At 50.7% G+C, this 14114-nt stretch overlaps 1 protein-coding gene across 2 annotated transcripts in view; it reads left to right on the top strand.

Annotated features, from left to right (window-relative positions):
* KIAA0556 (KIAA0556 ortholog) overlaps positions 1-14114 on the top strand; it is a 203480-nt gene that overhangs the window by 141356 nt on the left and 48010 nt on the right. For both annotated transcript variants that reach the window (XM_015559503.1, XM_006756852.2), the window contains 3 exons: positions 73-179; positions 1952-2054; positions 5643-5858. In XM_015559503.1, coding sequence (XP_015414989.1) covers positions 73-179; positions 1952-2054; positions 5643-5858 — 426 coding nt within the window. The remainder of the gene's footprint in view (positions 1-72; positions 180-1951; positions 2055-5642; positions 5859-14114) is intronic.

A 14114-nucleotide genomic window follows, 5' to 3' on the forward strand; every position in this document is an offset into this window, starting at 1 on the left:
CCATGGCTCTGCTGTATCTTGGGCCAGGAGTGTCACCTCAGACATCTGTTTAATAAGCCTTTCCATCCTCAGCTGCTTCCCATCACCATGGAGACCAACACGGAGGAGCCATCCCAGGCGGCAGGGGGAGCCAGAGCCGTCAGCGCAGCCATTGACAGGATCGGCCTTTTGGGGAGCAGGTACTTACCACGAGGACTTCAAAACCAAAACAGGAAACCCACGGCAGTGCAGCTGGGAGGGCCTAGGTTACTCCAGACCATTTAAAACTGCTCCTTTAGACTGTCCCCACCCTCACCCCGACTCTAGCCCTAAACGCAAAAGTGACGACTTCTTTCAGGCAAACATCTCATTGCTTGTTCAGTTCAGTCCAAGCTGGGTAACGCTCCACCCTCCTCAAAGGTTCCCACGGGAGACCGCCCCCCCCAGGGGGCGGAGCTGAGTTTGTCCCCAGATGGCCTGGGGTGGGGCGGGGGCTGGTGGTCCAAAGCGGCACCCTTCTATTCTCTGTTAACGTTTGTTCTTCTGCTCCATTAACATGCAGCATCGGTTATTGGAACCGTCAAGTTTCATTATCAGAATAAAGGCTTTCCTCTAGTTTTCAGGCAAAATTGATCTTCTGAAAGCTGCGCCAGGTTGAGCCTATGTTTACAAGCACGCACTGGCCCACAGCCATGCCCGGGCACCGTGCGGAGCCTGCTCACTGTGGCTGTGCCAGTGCCCGTGCCGGCTGGGGGCGAGGGTATGCAGCCTTACACAGCACACATGGAGGCGTTTGCAGACAGCACTGCTGGGTCTGGAACCCGGGGCCTCAGAAACCCGAGGTGCAGAGTGGACTCTAGGCCAGTGGTTGGCAAACTTTTTTGGTAAAAGATCAAATAGCCAATAATTTAGGCTTTTCACCTTTTCTGTGTTTGTCCGTTTAACCACCTTTTAAAAATGTAAAAACCATTCTTAGCTTGCAGGCCATCTAGAAACAGGCCACAGGCTGCATCTGAGCTGCAGGCTGTTTTTTGTGGACCCCTGTTACAGATTTTTGTTGTTGTTAATCCTCACCTGAGGACATTTTTTCCCATTGAGTTTTAGAGAGAGTGGAAGGGAGGAACGGGGGAGGGGGGAAAAGAGAGAGGAAGAAAGAAACATCGATGTAAGAGAGACACATTGATTGGTTACCTCCCACCTGCGCTCTGACCAGGGCCGGGGATTGAACTGCAACGCAGGTCTGTGCCCTTTACTGAGATTGAACCTGGGAGGACCCTTTGGTGTGTAGGCTGGCGCTCTAACCACTAAGCACACTGGCCAGAGCCTGTTGTAGACTCTTACCAGTTACTAGTAAGCGTCAGCTGGCCATCTTGCCCCACGCGGTTTCTTTTATTTAACTGGTCTCATCACTGCTTTTACGGTTATTTATAGAGGAAAACATCCCGTGTGCAGCTTTGAACTGTATGTGGGTTGAGTATAGTCGCCCTTTGAACAACGCGGGTGTGAACTGCGTGGGTTCACTTATAGGTGGGTTTTTTCAATAAATATACAGCTGGCTCTCCATATCCCGGGTTTTGGATCATGCATTCACCAGCTGCAGATGGAAAGCAGTGTTTGTGATCCAGGCTGGGCGTGTGCGGGTGCAGGCCGGGTGCGCACACTGTTCCACACCGTTTTATATAGGGGACCTGAGCACCACGGAGTGTGCCATCTGCAGGGATCCTAGAACCAGTCCCACACCGATAAGGAGGGACTGTCGTCCAGTTTGGATGGAGTCAAGAGTTATATGCAGATTTCCAGCTGCGTGTGTTGGGGGGTTGGTGCCCCTAACCCCTGCGTTGTTCAGGGGTCAACTGTACCTTCTCCTCACATTGTCCCACATCTCTGAGGTAGAACAGAAGTGGGGCTTTGGTGGGAATGTCCTCTGTGTGTAGCATGTGTTACCTGCTTGCTAAAACAAGTCCCATTTCAGGCAGCAGCAGAAGCTTCTGGAAGTCCTCCGGGCCATCGAAAGCGACTCTGCCCATGTCAGCCGGGTGGCTTCGCCAGCTGAGGAGCAGGTGCTGGCCCCAGAGGTGAGAACGGGCCCGCAGGGACGTAAGTGCCTTCACTGCCTCTCCTGGAGCTGAGGCTGGCAGGGCCCGTGAGCAATCATTTTTGTTCTGTGGGATTGTTCTGACGGCGGCCACCTCAGCGTCTTTCTGCCGCATGCACGTCCCCTCCTCCCTGGCACACAGACAGAGGTGTGGCCGGGCAAGGCCTTGCAGCCTCTCCACACAGAGGAAATAGAATGGCACGTGAGCCCCAGGAAAAGGTCCAGCATCGCTGGTAACCACGCAATGCAGATCAGAGCAGCCTGCATGTCCCATTGGGCATCGAGTGAATAAATGATGGTAACCTTGATGGTAACCTCTGGTGCTGGCAAGGTTCCAGAGGCCGGCGGCCTGCCCTGCTGGCAGCAGCGGAGACGGTGGGACGCTCTGGGAAAGCAGACGGGCTGGACTGAGGAAGAGCCTTAGAAATGCTTGTCTCCCAGCCCAGTGATCCCCCTTCCTTCCCCCAGGAAGTCACTCAGCAGCAATAAAAAGCTAGAGGCACAAAGGTGTCTGCTGCTGAGTTATTGGAAGTAGAGAAAAATGAGGAAAAAACCCAAAAATAACATAAATGTGTCTTAATAATGGAGGTAATCAGGAAAGTGTGATGTATCGGCATAATGCAGTAGTATAAAGGGATGGAAATCATCATTATGGAGATTCCCAGAGAGAAAATGTTAAGGCTGCAGGGTAACTGCAAGCGGTGACATTAGTCTTCTCTAGTCCAATGTGACGGCACAGACACGAGCGGGACGTCGCTGCTCAGGAGGGGCCCGGGAGGCCGGGTAAGGGGAGTTCTTTCCTTTGTGTCAGTAGGTGAGTGTCCCGGCTCTTCCGCCTCACCCCTCCCTGGACCCAAGCCCCTCTTATCTGGTTGGTGGTCACCAGTCTTTTTTTTTTTTTTTTAAACATTTTTACTGATTTCAGAGAGGAAGGGAGAGGGAGAGAGAGAGAGAAACATCAATGATGGGAGAGAATCATTGATTGGCTGCCTCCTGCACGCCCCCCACTGGGGATTGAGCCCGCAACCTGGGCATGTGCCCTTGCCCAGATTCGAACCTGGGACCCTTCAGTCTGCAGGCCGACGTGCTATCCACTGAGCCAAACCAGCCAGGGCTCTCCAGTCTTTCTTAACACGGAGTCCCCCAAAGTCACATGCAAGATTCACAACCACAGAAAGCCCTGCACCCTCCCAGACAAGTCTCAGCTGTGCGTCTGGCACCACCTTGTAAGGGGTGTGAGACCAGTGTTGGTCTCAGACCCTCTGGAGCAGCGGTTCTCAACCTGTGGGTCGCGACCCCTTTGGCGGTCGAACGACCCTTTCACAGGGGTCGCCTAAGACCATCCTGCATATCAGATATTTACATGACAATTCATAATAGTAGCAACATTACAGTTATGAAGTAGCCACGAAAATAATTTTATGGTTGAGTCACAACATGAGGAACTGTATTTAAAGGGCCAGAAGGTTGAGAACCACTGCTCTGGGGGGACCTAAATCTCGCGATTCAGAGCAGGAGTATCCGTGAGGTTGCAGCACTGACAAGTCGTGACACTTCCTCAGTTAATAGGCCCTTTAGCTCCTTCATTTGGAAACTCCCTGCGGGAGCTTGCGCTGAGATTGCACTGGGTGTGAGATCCAGCCGCCCCTCTGCGAGGCGGCTCGCCATCCATCTGGCCCTTTTCCCTGCAGCCAACAGCCTGGGTGCACAGTGCTATACCTTCACGCCTCCCGCACCGCCTCCTGCACCACTCACCTGGCAGTGCCTCTCACAAGCACAAGCGTGTTAACCTCCCAGCCCCCACTTCAGCCCAGCCAGCTTAGGCGTATCACCATCCGTCAAGCCTGGACTCGGGCCAGGGCAGCAGAGGGCTCAGCCGGCCCTGCAGGGCACAGGAGCAGGAAGCCGGCACGGGAGCAGGAAGCCGGCACGGGAGCAGGAAGCCGGCACAGGAGCAGGAAGCCGGCACAGGAGGAGGAGGCTGTGGGTCTGTGGGCCAAGCTAATAAAAACGCCTGTGTTCCTTCTGGGAGCCATGAGCCGACCTCCCTCCCTCCCATCCTCGTCCCTATCGCGAGGCAATCAGGGCTCCTCCAAACACATGCTGAGAGCCAGAGCACATGTCGCTGGCCATTAATTAAAAAAATAAGTAGGGAACATTTGCTGTTCATTTGCTCAGCTCCCTGCTCACAGAACCAGTGCCGATTACCAGCGCTAATTACCAGGGGGCATATGCACGTGGGATGCACCGCTTTACAGTGACTGATCCGTGGCCACCAGCACTGCACTGGGCGCTCTGGGCGCCCAAGGTGCCCCAGGAGGCCATTCCACAGTGTGGCCGTTTACTGGGGCATCCATGCAGCCTCAGACCAAACAGCCTGCCCATGAGGGAGGCAGGCAGCAAAACCAATGAAGGAGAGCCCTGGCCAGTGGGTCAGGTGGTTGGGGCATCACCCCACATACCTAGGTTGGGTCTCAATGGTCGGGGTGTGTATAGGAGGCAACCGATCAGTGTCTCTCACATTGATGTTTCTCTCTCTAAAAATCAATAAACATATCCTCAGGTGAGGATTATCAGTAAATAAAGATGAACTTTGCCTACTTGACAAAAACAACCAGTGAAGGAGAGAAATGGGGGGATGGACACACAGGGCCAGGACTTGGGACAGGCCTGCTCTGGGGCTCGTATCTCACTTAGTCTTGGTGGCAGGTGGATGGAGTCATCTCCTATTCCTCAGTTAGACTGAGAGATGTCAAGTGGCTTGTCCCTCTCTGTATTACCTACTGTGTTATTCTGCTGGCCCTAAAAAATACGACACTCTGGTGGCTTAAATAAGATTCATTTTCTCATACTTCTGGAGGCTGGAAGGCCACAAGCGAGGTGTTGGCAGGTGTGGTTTCCCCTGAGGCCTCTCTCCTCGGCTTGCAGATGGCCACCTTCCCCCCATGTCCCCATGGCTGTTTCTCTGTGCATCCCTGGTGTCTTCCCATGTGTCCAAATTTCCTCTGATGAGGACATTGGTCAGAATGCATTCCCACTCTAATGGCCTCATTTTAACTTAATTACTTTTTAAAGGCCCTCTCTCCAAATACACTTATACTTTGAGCTGCTGGGGTTAGGGCTTCAGCATGAATGTGGGGGGACCTGCCCGATTCAGCAGCAGTTGTGACATGTCTATGTCGTGGGGAAGAGGCAGGCATGATGTTCAGACAGAATATGCTGCCTTTTTTTTTTTTATGTTACAAGGAATTATATTCTTAGATGAACATAAATCCAAAAGTTTTCTTTACAAACCGGTATAGGATAAAATTAATAAAAATAAAAAAATTAATTATAAGTCCCCCCACCCCCAAATATGCTGCCTTTTAAGCAGGAAACACTGGGTGCCCACGTACACAGTAGCTGTGATTCAGTCTTCACAAATCTGTGCTTGTTTACCTTCACAGTAACATAGGTGCATAGTAACTGTGGGTACAGGGTGCTGCTCTTACCCTCAGGCACGGAGGGTGGATGGCCTGTGGCTCGGCCTGCCATGCTTCATCTTGGCACCATGTTTCTCTCCTTTAAGGACAAGCTGGGGGTGAACGCAGAGGAGATGAAAGATGCCATCTACGTGACGATGGAAATCCTGTCCAACTGGGGCAACCTGTCGTGGGTGGGCCTCACCGAAGTCGAGTTCTTTGACCTGGACAACACAAAGCTGTACGTGTCACCTCATGACGTGGATATCCGTAACGCGGCCACGCCGGGGGACCTGGGCCAGCTGGTCAACAGGAACTTGGCTGTAAGTGGAGGCGGCACTGCAGTGAGGCTTGGCCTTGCATTGGGATGCATCTTCTCTGCCCGTGACGTGTCCTCGCTAAAGGGGAGTGAGCAGGGGACAACGCAGTCTCCCCTGTTGCTCATTTGGGCCACGTGGGAAGGAGCTGTGGCAAAGGTGGGGGGCTCCATACTGTCCCTCAAACTCTTACCAGGTCTCTGCTCTGCGGGGTTTTCTTGGGAGAGGGGACGAGGAGCCAGTTCAGCCCTTTTCTCCAGCTTGCAGTTTAAGACAGTCACCACCGAACATGGGACCTCAGAGGTTATTGAGGTCAATGAGGCTGTTTTGTGGGTAAATAAACTAAGGCTTTGAGAGGGCTTTGACTTAGCCAAGGTCACACAGCTGGAAGGTGGTGGGGCCGAGTGCACATCCTGCAGCCAGCCTGGTGCAGGGCCCAGGCCCACCCCCTCACCGTCCTGCTTCCCTAGAGCGTGGAGTTCATGCACCCAACAAACGGGAACGTTCCTTGTCTTTAAATATCTAACAGGTTTATAAAAAACATCACTGGCACTTTTTCCTCCTGCCACTGCAAGTGGGCACGAGGCTGTGAGCTAACCTGAGACAGGATGCCCGGCAGCGCCGCCTTGGCCGCGCTGTGCCTCCCGTCCATCTCTGGGAGGGGCTGGAGATTGGGAACAGAGGTGCCTCTGGGCCACAAAACGGGTGAGCAAGGGACAGGGGCCGCGGGAAGACTTTCCCTTGGGTGCTCTTTTGCACCTTTTAAATGTCCTCCCACGTACATGTAAAAAAGTATGGAAACTGAGATCAGCCACCACGTGCTTAGTGCTTGCTGTGCCAGACATGGCCATGCGACCTGATTTAGACCTAAGAGTGCACGGGCTCGAGGAGCGGAGAGGCCAGGCTTCCCAGCTCACCACTTCAGCTTCGTGACCCCAGGCAGCTCACCTCACCTCTACTTCAGCCTCCTCATCTGTAAAATGGGGATGATAAGAGGACCTACCTTGACACAATGTTGTAAGGATCAAATGTGAATATTCGGAGTTTAGTACCAGGTCTGGATCTTCCTAAGGCTCCAAAAATCAGCTGTCAGTGTTTGCACTGTTTTATTATTAACAGTATTAATAGCACTAAGAAGTGGGTATTACTATTCCCATTTTAAAGGAAACAAGAAGGAGGCTTTGAAATCCCCAATTCTAGAGTTCCGGGCGTGGCCTTGGCACCTTCTCCAAGTCTGTTTCTCTGCCCCAGTAAAATGAGAGGGAGGGGCGTAGATGGATTCCTAATTTCTAGTAACAGAAACTGAGTCTGGCTCTTTTTAGCAAATTCTTGAAAGAACAATTTATTGTCTGAATTGTGAGTAGCTGGTGTGCTCACTGCCCCCAGACCAGGAGAGGATAGGCATGGTCATGGCGGCTCCGGGCAGCGTTCTGGATGCATGTGCACCGAGGGTTTGCTTGGTCGTCTTTGGGGGAGATGGGCAGTGTTTTGTTGGTTGGTTAATTGGACAGTTGGTTTGTCATCACTCTGCCTGAGGGATCCAGTCCAGGAGAGGAAGGCTGGTGGACCAACTTGGCTAGGAGGCCGGCCACCTTGATGCCAATGCAACCAAGATGCCCCAGGGGAGGAGGAACCCTCCCTGAAGAAGCTCCGGGTTGTTACTGAAAGAAAGGCAGGACAGATGCTGGAGGGCCGAGAGGCCCCAACCTCCGCAGGTGGGACCGTGGTGTCTGCGCCCTCCTGGAGAGCAGCAGCTCTGGGACCCTGGATCTTGCAAGAAACAAGTCCCCTCGGTCATCGCCACGTGGGTGCCCTGGCCTCGCACGCCCTGCTCTGCTTGCTGCTTCGAGTCCCCAGGCTCCCATGTGTGCCAGCCCCAGCCCTTGCCACCTCTCCAAACCCTCCTTGCCCAAAGCAGTGGCATTTGGGAAGCTGCAGTGCGAAGCAGAGCACACCAGGGCCTATAAAAAGCATCACTGAGTTTGGCGGGGACCGAGTCTGACGATTGCTCTCCCTTCTCCTCCGTTTAGCAGAGGCTGATGAGCTTTGCTGTGTGAGCGCAGTGAGAACTCCAGCTGTGGTTTTTGTGGGTTTGGGCTGTTTTCTTTTGGGCTTAAGGTTGGGACATAGGCAGCTGTCTTGCCCTGGCTGTTGGATCTCTGGGTCCGGCTGTGGGTGGGCTGGGTTCCCCCACTGCACTGGCCTGAGGTCTCCCTGATGTCGTCCTGTGTGCCAGGCCCAGGGCTACCGAACACACTGCCCCTTAGATTCCCTGTGGGTTGAATCTAACGACCCACAGTCTGCCAGCCAGACACCCCTCATCTAATCCTCCCATGGACCCTGGGTCACTCTCCACATCTGCTAAAGGAGGAAAGCAAGTCTCATGGGAGATGGGTGACTTGCTCAGGCCTCACCGCTGTGAGTGGTGGGGCTGCTGAGAGCCGGACAGAGGTAACGGAGTGAGGGCTGAGTTCAGAAGAGAAGCTGCTTAGAGAGTGAGTTGCCGGAAGATGACTTTACTGGTGAATCCAGTGTTACTAAAGAATTAACACTACTTCTTTACATTTTCTTCTAAAACATAGAAGAGGAAGGAACACTTCCCAACTCATTCAATGAGACCAGTATTACCCTGATACCAAAGATTTCACAAGAAAACTACAGGCCAACATCTCTTATGAATATAGATGTAAAATCTTCAACAAAACACTAGCAAGTTGAATCTGGCAGTTTAAAAAAATATTTATACATCAAGACCTCGTGGAGTTTATCCCAGGAGCACAAGGTTTGTTCAACATATGAAAATCAATCAATAGACCGTATTAATAGACTAAAGGGGAAAATAGCCACATTACATCTTAATAGACACAGAAGAGGCATTTGACAGTGAACACCCTTTCATGATAAGAACAATCAGCAAACAAGGGACAGAAGGAGACATCCTTAGCCTGGCAGAGGGCGTCTGTGAACACCCACAGCGAACATCACACTTAATGTGACAGACTGAAAGCGTTCCCCAGATCATGAACAAGATCAGGAGGTGCTTTCTCATCACCTCCATTCAACGCTGTACTGGAGAATCCACCTGGGGCAGTTAAGAAAATAAAGTAAAAGTTGGAAAGGAAGAAGTAAAACCACACTTGCAGGTGATGTGGTCTTATACATAGAAAATCCTAAAGAATCTACAAAAATTACTGGTAAAGCTAAAATTAAGTTCAGCAAGTTTACAGGATAAAAGATCAATATACAAAAACCAGTTGTATTTCTATACACTAGCAATGAACAATCTGAAAAGGAAATTAAGAAAACAATTGTATTTTTATAGTATAAAAAAGCACAATATTTTACGACTAAATTTTACCAAAGAAATGCAAGACTTCTACACTGAAAAGTACAAAATAGTAATGACAGAAATTGAAGACCTAAATAAATGAAAAGACACCAGTGTTCATGGATTGGAAGAACTAATGGTGTTAAAATGGCAATGGTTTCCAAATTTTCTACAGATTCAATGCAGTCCTATCAAAGTTCCAGTTGTCTTTTTTGTGGAAATTGGCCAGCTGATCCTAAAATACATATGGAAATTTGAGGGACCCAGGATAACCAAAACAACATTGGAAAAGAAAGAAATTTGGAGGACTCGCACTTTCCAATTTCAAAACTAACTACCACGTTACAGTGATCAAGATTGTGTGATACTGGCATAAGGATGGGTATAAGTTAGTGGCATCGAGAGTCCAGAAATAAACACATACATCTCTAGTCAATTGATTTTCAACAGGATGCCAAGGCCATTCAATCAGTTAAGAATAATTTTCTCAACAAATGCTATTGGGACAACTGGATTTCCACTTGCAAAAGAATGAGGTTGGACTCCTACCTCACACCATGTATACAAACTAACTCAGTGAACCAAAGACCTTAAATATAAGAGCTAAAACTAGAAAACTCTTAGAAGAAAACACAGGTGTAAATCTTCATAGCCTTGAATTTGCCAACGGAGTCTTAGATGTATGACACCCAAAGAACAAGCAACAAAAGGAAAAATAGATAAATCAGACTTCATCAAAATTACAAACATTTTTGTTTCAAAGGATACCAGCAAGAAAGGGAAAAGACAACCTATAAAATTGGGAGAAAGTATCTTCCAATCAAATATTTGATAAGAGTCTATTATACAGAATATGTAAGGAACTCTTAAACTCAACCATGAGAAGACGACAACCCAATTAGAATATGGCCAAAGTACTCTGAATAGACATTTCTCCAGAGAAGATACACAAACGGCCAACTAGCACCATAAAAAGATGCTCAGCATCACTAGTCATTAGGGAAATGCAAATCCAAACCACAAAGATACATCACTTCACACTCACTCAGGTGGCTATGATTTAAAAAAAGAAAAGAAAAGAAAAGAAAAAGGGAAACCACAAATATTGATGAGCATGTGGAACAATTGGAACCCTCATATCTTGCTGGTGAGAATGTCAAAGTAAGGTATAGCCTTGGCAGGTTTGGCTCAGAGGTTAGAGTGTCCGGCCCTCGGACTGAAGGGTCTTGGGTTCAATTCCTGGTCAAGGACATGTGCCTTGATTGTGGGTTCAATCCCTGGCCCCCAACGGGGCTCTTGCAGGAGGCAGTTGAAAGATGTGTCTCTTTCACATCAGTTGTTTCTCTGTCCTCCTCTCCTCCCTCCCTTCCCTTCTCTCTGAAAATCAATGGGGAAAACATAACCTCCAATGAGGATTTAAAAAAAAACAAGTAAGGTGTAGTCCCTGGGAGGCGTCAGGCCTGGGCAAGGGGCCGATCCTGCGATTGGAGGGTGATGGGGGTCAACGCCTGAGGGCTCCTAGTATGTGAGAGGGGGCAGGCTGGGTTGAGGGACACCCCCCCCCACCCAGTACACAAATTTCGTGCACCGGGCCCCTAGTATAGATAGATAGATAGATAGATAGATAGATAGATAGATAGATCTCCAAGAGATTTGAAAACATGTTCACACAAAAACTTGTACACATATATTCACAGCAGCATTATTCACAATAGTCCAAAGGTAGAAATAACCCTAATGTCCACCAGCTGATGAGTGGGTAAAGAAAACATGGTGTCTGCACACAATGGAATATTATTCAGCCATAAGAGGATGAAGTTCTGCCACATACTGCAGCCTTGGAAACATGATGCCAAGTGGAAGAAGCCAGGCACCGAGGCACGTAATGTGTGATTCCACTTACAGGAGTGTCCAGAATAGGGACATCCTCAGAGACAGAGAGTGATTGCCATGGGCTCAGGGGAGGCGGAGTGGGGAGCAGCTGCTAAAAGGTACAGGGTGTCTTTGGGGTGATAAAGTTCAGTGGAAAAAGATAGTGGTGATGGTATCACAACCTTATAAATGTGCTAAAAAAAACTACTGAATTGTACACTTTAAAGCAGTGGTTCTCAACCTTCTGGCCCTTTACATACAGTTCCTCATGTTGTGACCCAACCATAAAATTATTTTCGTTGCTACTTCATAACTGTCATGTTGCTACTGTTATGAATCGTAATGTAAGTATCTGATATGCAGGATGGTCTTAGGCGACCCCTGTGAAAGGGTCGGTCGACCGCCGAAGGGGTTGCGACCCACAGGTTGAGAACTGCTGCTTTGAAGTGATGATTTTCTTTTTTTTTAAAGTGGTGATTTATATATGTGAATTGTATCTCAATTTTTTTTTCAAAGAATAGAAACGTCCCAGGCGCCCTTGCCCAGCTTCCCCACTGATAACATCCTCTAATCACAGACCCCGGTCAGACCAGAGGTTGACACTGGCATAATGTGCAGACCTCCTTACACTTGTGTGTGTGTGTGTGTGTGTGTGTGTGTCTTTGCAGTTTGATCACGTGTAGATTTGCATAACTGCCACCATACTGAGGTAAAGAATGGCTCCATCACCACAGAGGAATTCCCGTGCAACCCTTAGTCACATCTCCCCACACCTGTCCCTAACACCGGTGACCACCGATCTGTTCCCTGTACTTTTTGTCATTTCAAGAATGCTAAGTAAATGGAAGCTTACTGTATGTAACCTTTTGAGACTGACTCTCTCACTCAGCATAATGCCCTTCACATCCATCCAAATTGTTGTGTATATCAGTAGTTCGTTCCTGTTTGATTGCAATGCTTTATGAAATTGGGCTGACTTCCGAGGGCTGTCGGCGTCTCCCTGCGGGCGGGTGCATCTGCATTGGGCTAAGCTGGAAGAGAAAGCACCTTTGTCTTGGAGTTAGAAGTGACCTCCTCAGGGAGGCCCTCCCTGACCGTGCATTCTAAAATAGCCCTTCCACTGGCCATTAATAATTCTCTCTTGTTTTCATCATCAGATGCATCCATGCTGTGTTTTTTCTTGTGTTTTCACTTGTTTCCCTCCCCTACCAGCACAGAGCTGGGACCTGGTGGGCCGGACCCGCCCCCCCCACGCCCACCTCAGCGCCTGCTGAGCTCAGTGCTGACACCTCCCCTGCCCTTCCCACTTCGGGGCACTCAGTCTGCTGCTCGACCACCCGCACTGATGCTGCTCTGAAGGAGGATTTTTCTGGCCTCTAGGGCCCACGTTGCCTCACATGCAGCAGGTGCGAGTTGGTGGGGAAGAGCAGGCTTGTGAGAGCACCCCGCTCTTGTCCTGTGGGGGAGTCCCTCTGGGCTTCTCCACAGGGCTCCAGGCTCCAGGCTCCAGGTGGGCCGAGCTCCAGGGCCCACAGGAGTGGCTGGCTTGTAACACTCTGGGCTGCCTCTCCCCTCTCTCTTCCCCATGCTCCACTGTCTCCTTCCGTCTGAATAAATGCCTTCCATTGGAAGCCTTGCCTCGGGGTCTGCTCCTGGGGAATCCAGACCAAGACAAACGAATTAATGAAGAAAAGCCTGGGACGAGTCCGCACTCCACCACTTGGCAGAGCGCACCGGGCACAGTGTGCGCCCGAGACTCGCCTCCCAGGCGTGAGAGCAGCGGCAGCACGAAGCGGGGCCCTGCTTCTCCTGCTGCCGCCTCACACCTGTGATGGGCCGGCGCAGCTGCTCTCCCTGTTGACAGGCACCCGGGGTTTGCCCAGCACGCCCTGGGTCAGTGGCCAGCAGCCCCTGCCAGCCCCCTCTCCGCTCTGTGAAAGGAAACATCAGAAGCTGGGTTGCTAACAGGGCTCAGAGTTCCCCTGGATTTGCACTCTCCAACTTTGAGCCCTAGGTTCCCGCTCAGCGCTCAGGCTGTTCCTCCTGCTGTTCCTCCTGCCGACAGAAAGTGAGGGAAAGCGGTGGCAGCCCTCTCACTGCGCCCAGGAGCCAGCCTCAGTCTCTGCCTTTTTCAAGCAGCTGCAGTGACCCAGTTTAGGCCCAGCTCAGTGAAGGGGTGAGACCATCCCTGTGAGACCACCCCCTGGATTTCAGACGTGCTGTCCTGAGCCCTCGCAGCCGCCAGGGCACTGGAAGTCCTTGCAAAGCTTGAGAAACTTGCTAGAACAAGTCAGAACCCCTTGAACTCATCTCTCCCCCTCAACAAAAGCAGCCTCCGCCCTCCTGAAAGGCACTGTTGTCACTGGAACAAGCCGCCTTTGTCTGTCCCTGCAGCTGGAGCGGGGCCTCCACCTCCTGGGGCCGGCGAAACCCAGTCAGCCAATCTCCTTCCCCGGCTCTGTCACTTAGCAGGCTCCATCCTGGTGACAGGGGTCCGGGGCAATGCTCCTATCAATAAAAGGGACAACTTCAGCCAGTGTCAGGGATGTGGTGGTGGCTTATAGACGCATGGGACTGGCTGTTCAGCCCCTAGGCAGAGACCCTAAATTCAAATGCCTGAGGGAAGTGAAGCGTGTGTGAAACGGTAGGGAATGGTGAGGACTGGGTCCGCAGAGAGCAACTGCCTAGGCCTACGGGTGTCAGGCCCCCGTGCTGCCACCCCCGCTTTCATGTCTGCAGAGAAGCATGAATGCAGCCTGAGGGGCGGAATCCTCCCCATCATCAGCTGTTGGCAGCGAATGGGCCTTTTCTTTAGAACACTCATGAGCCAAATAAAATAGCTGTGTAGGCCAAATTCAGTTTATAGTCTTTGTACAGTTTCAGTGAGAGGACTGATATTAGGAGGTAAATGTCACTTATCCATTTACTGATTCGTTCAACAAAGTTTTTTTTTTTAGCATTTATGATGTGCCAAGGAAGTGTGCTGAATGTGAAGGGTTCTGTAGTGAATTTGAAGCGGCCACTTCCCTTAAAGAGCTCCCAGCTGAGTGTGTGTGTCGGGG

This window comes from Myotis davidii, unplaced genomic scaffold, assembly GCF_000327345.1.
Source record: "Myotis davidii unplaced genomic scaffold, ASM32734v1 scaffold934, whole genome shotgun sequence".
Taxonomy (NCBI): Eukaryota; Metazoa; Chordata; class Mammalia; order Chiroptera; family Vespertilionidae; genus Myotis; species Myotis davidii.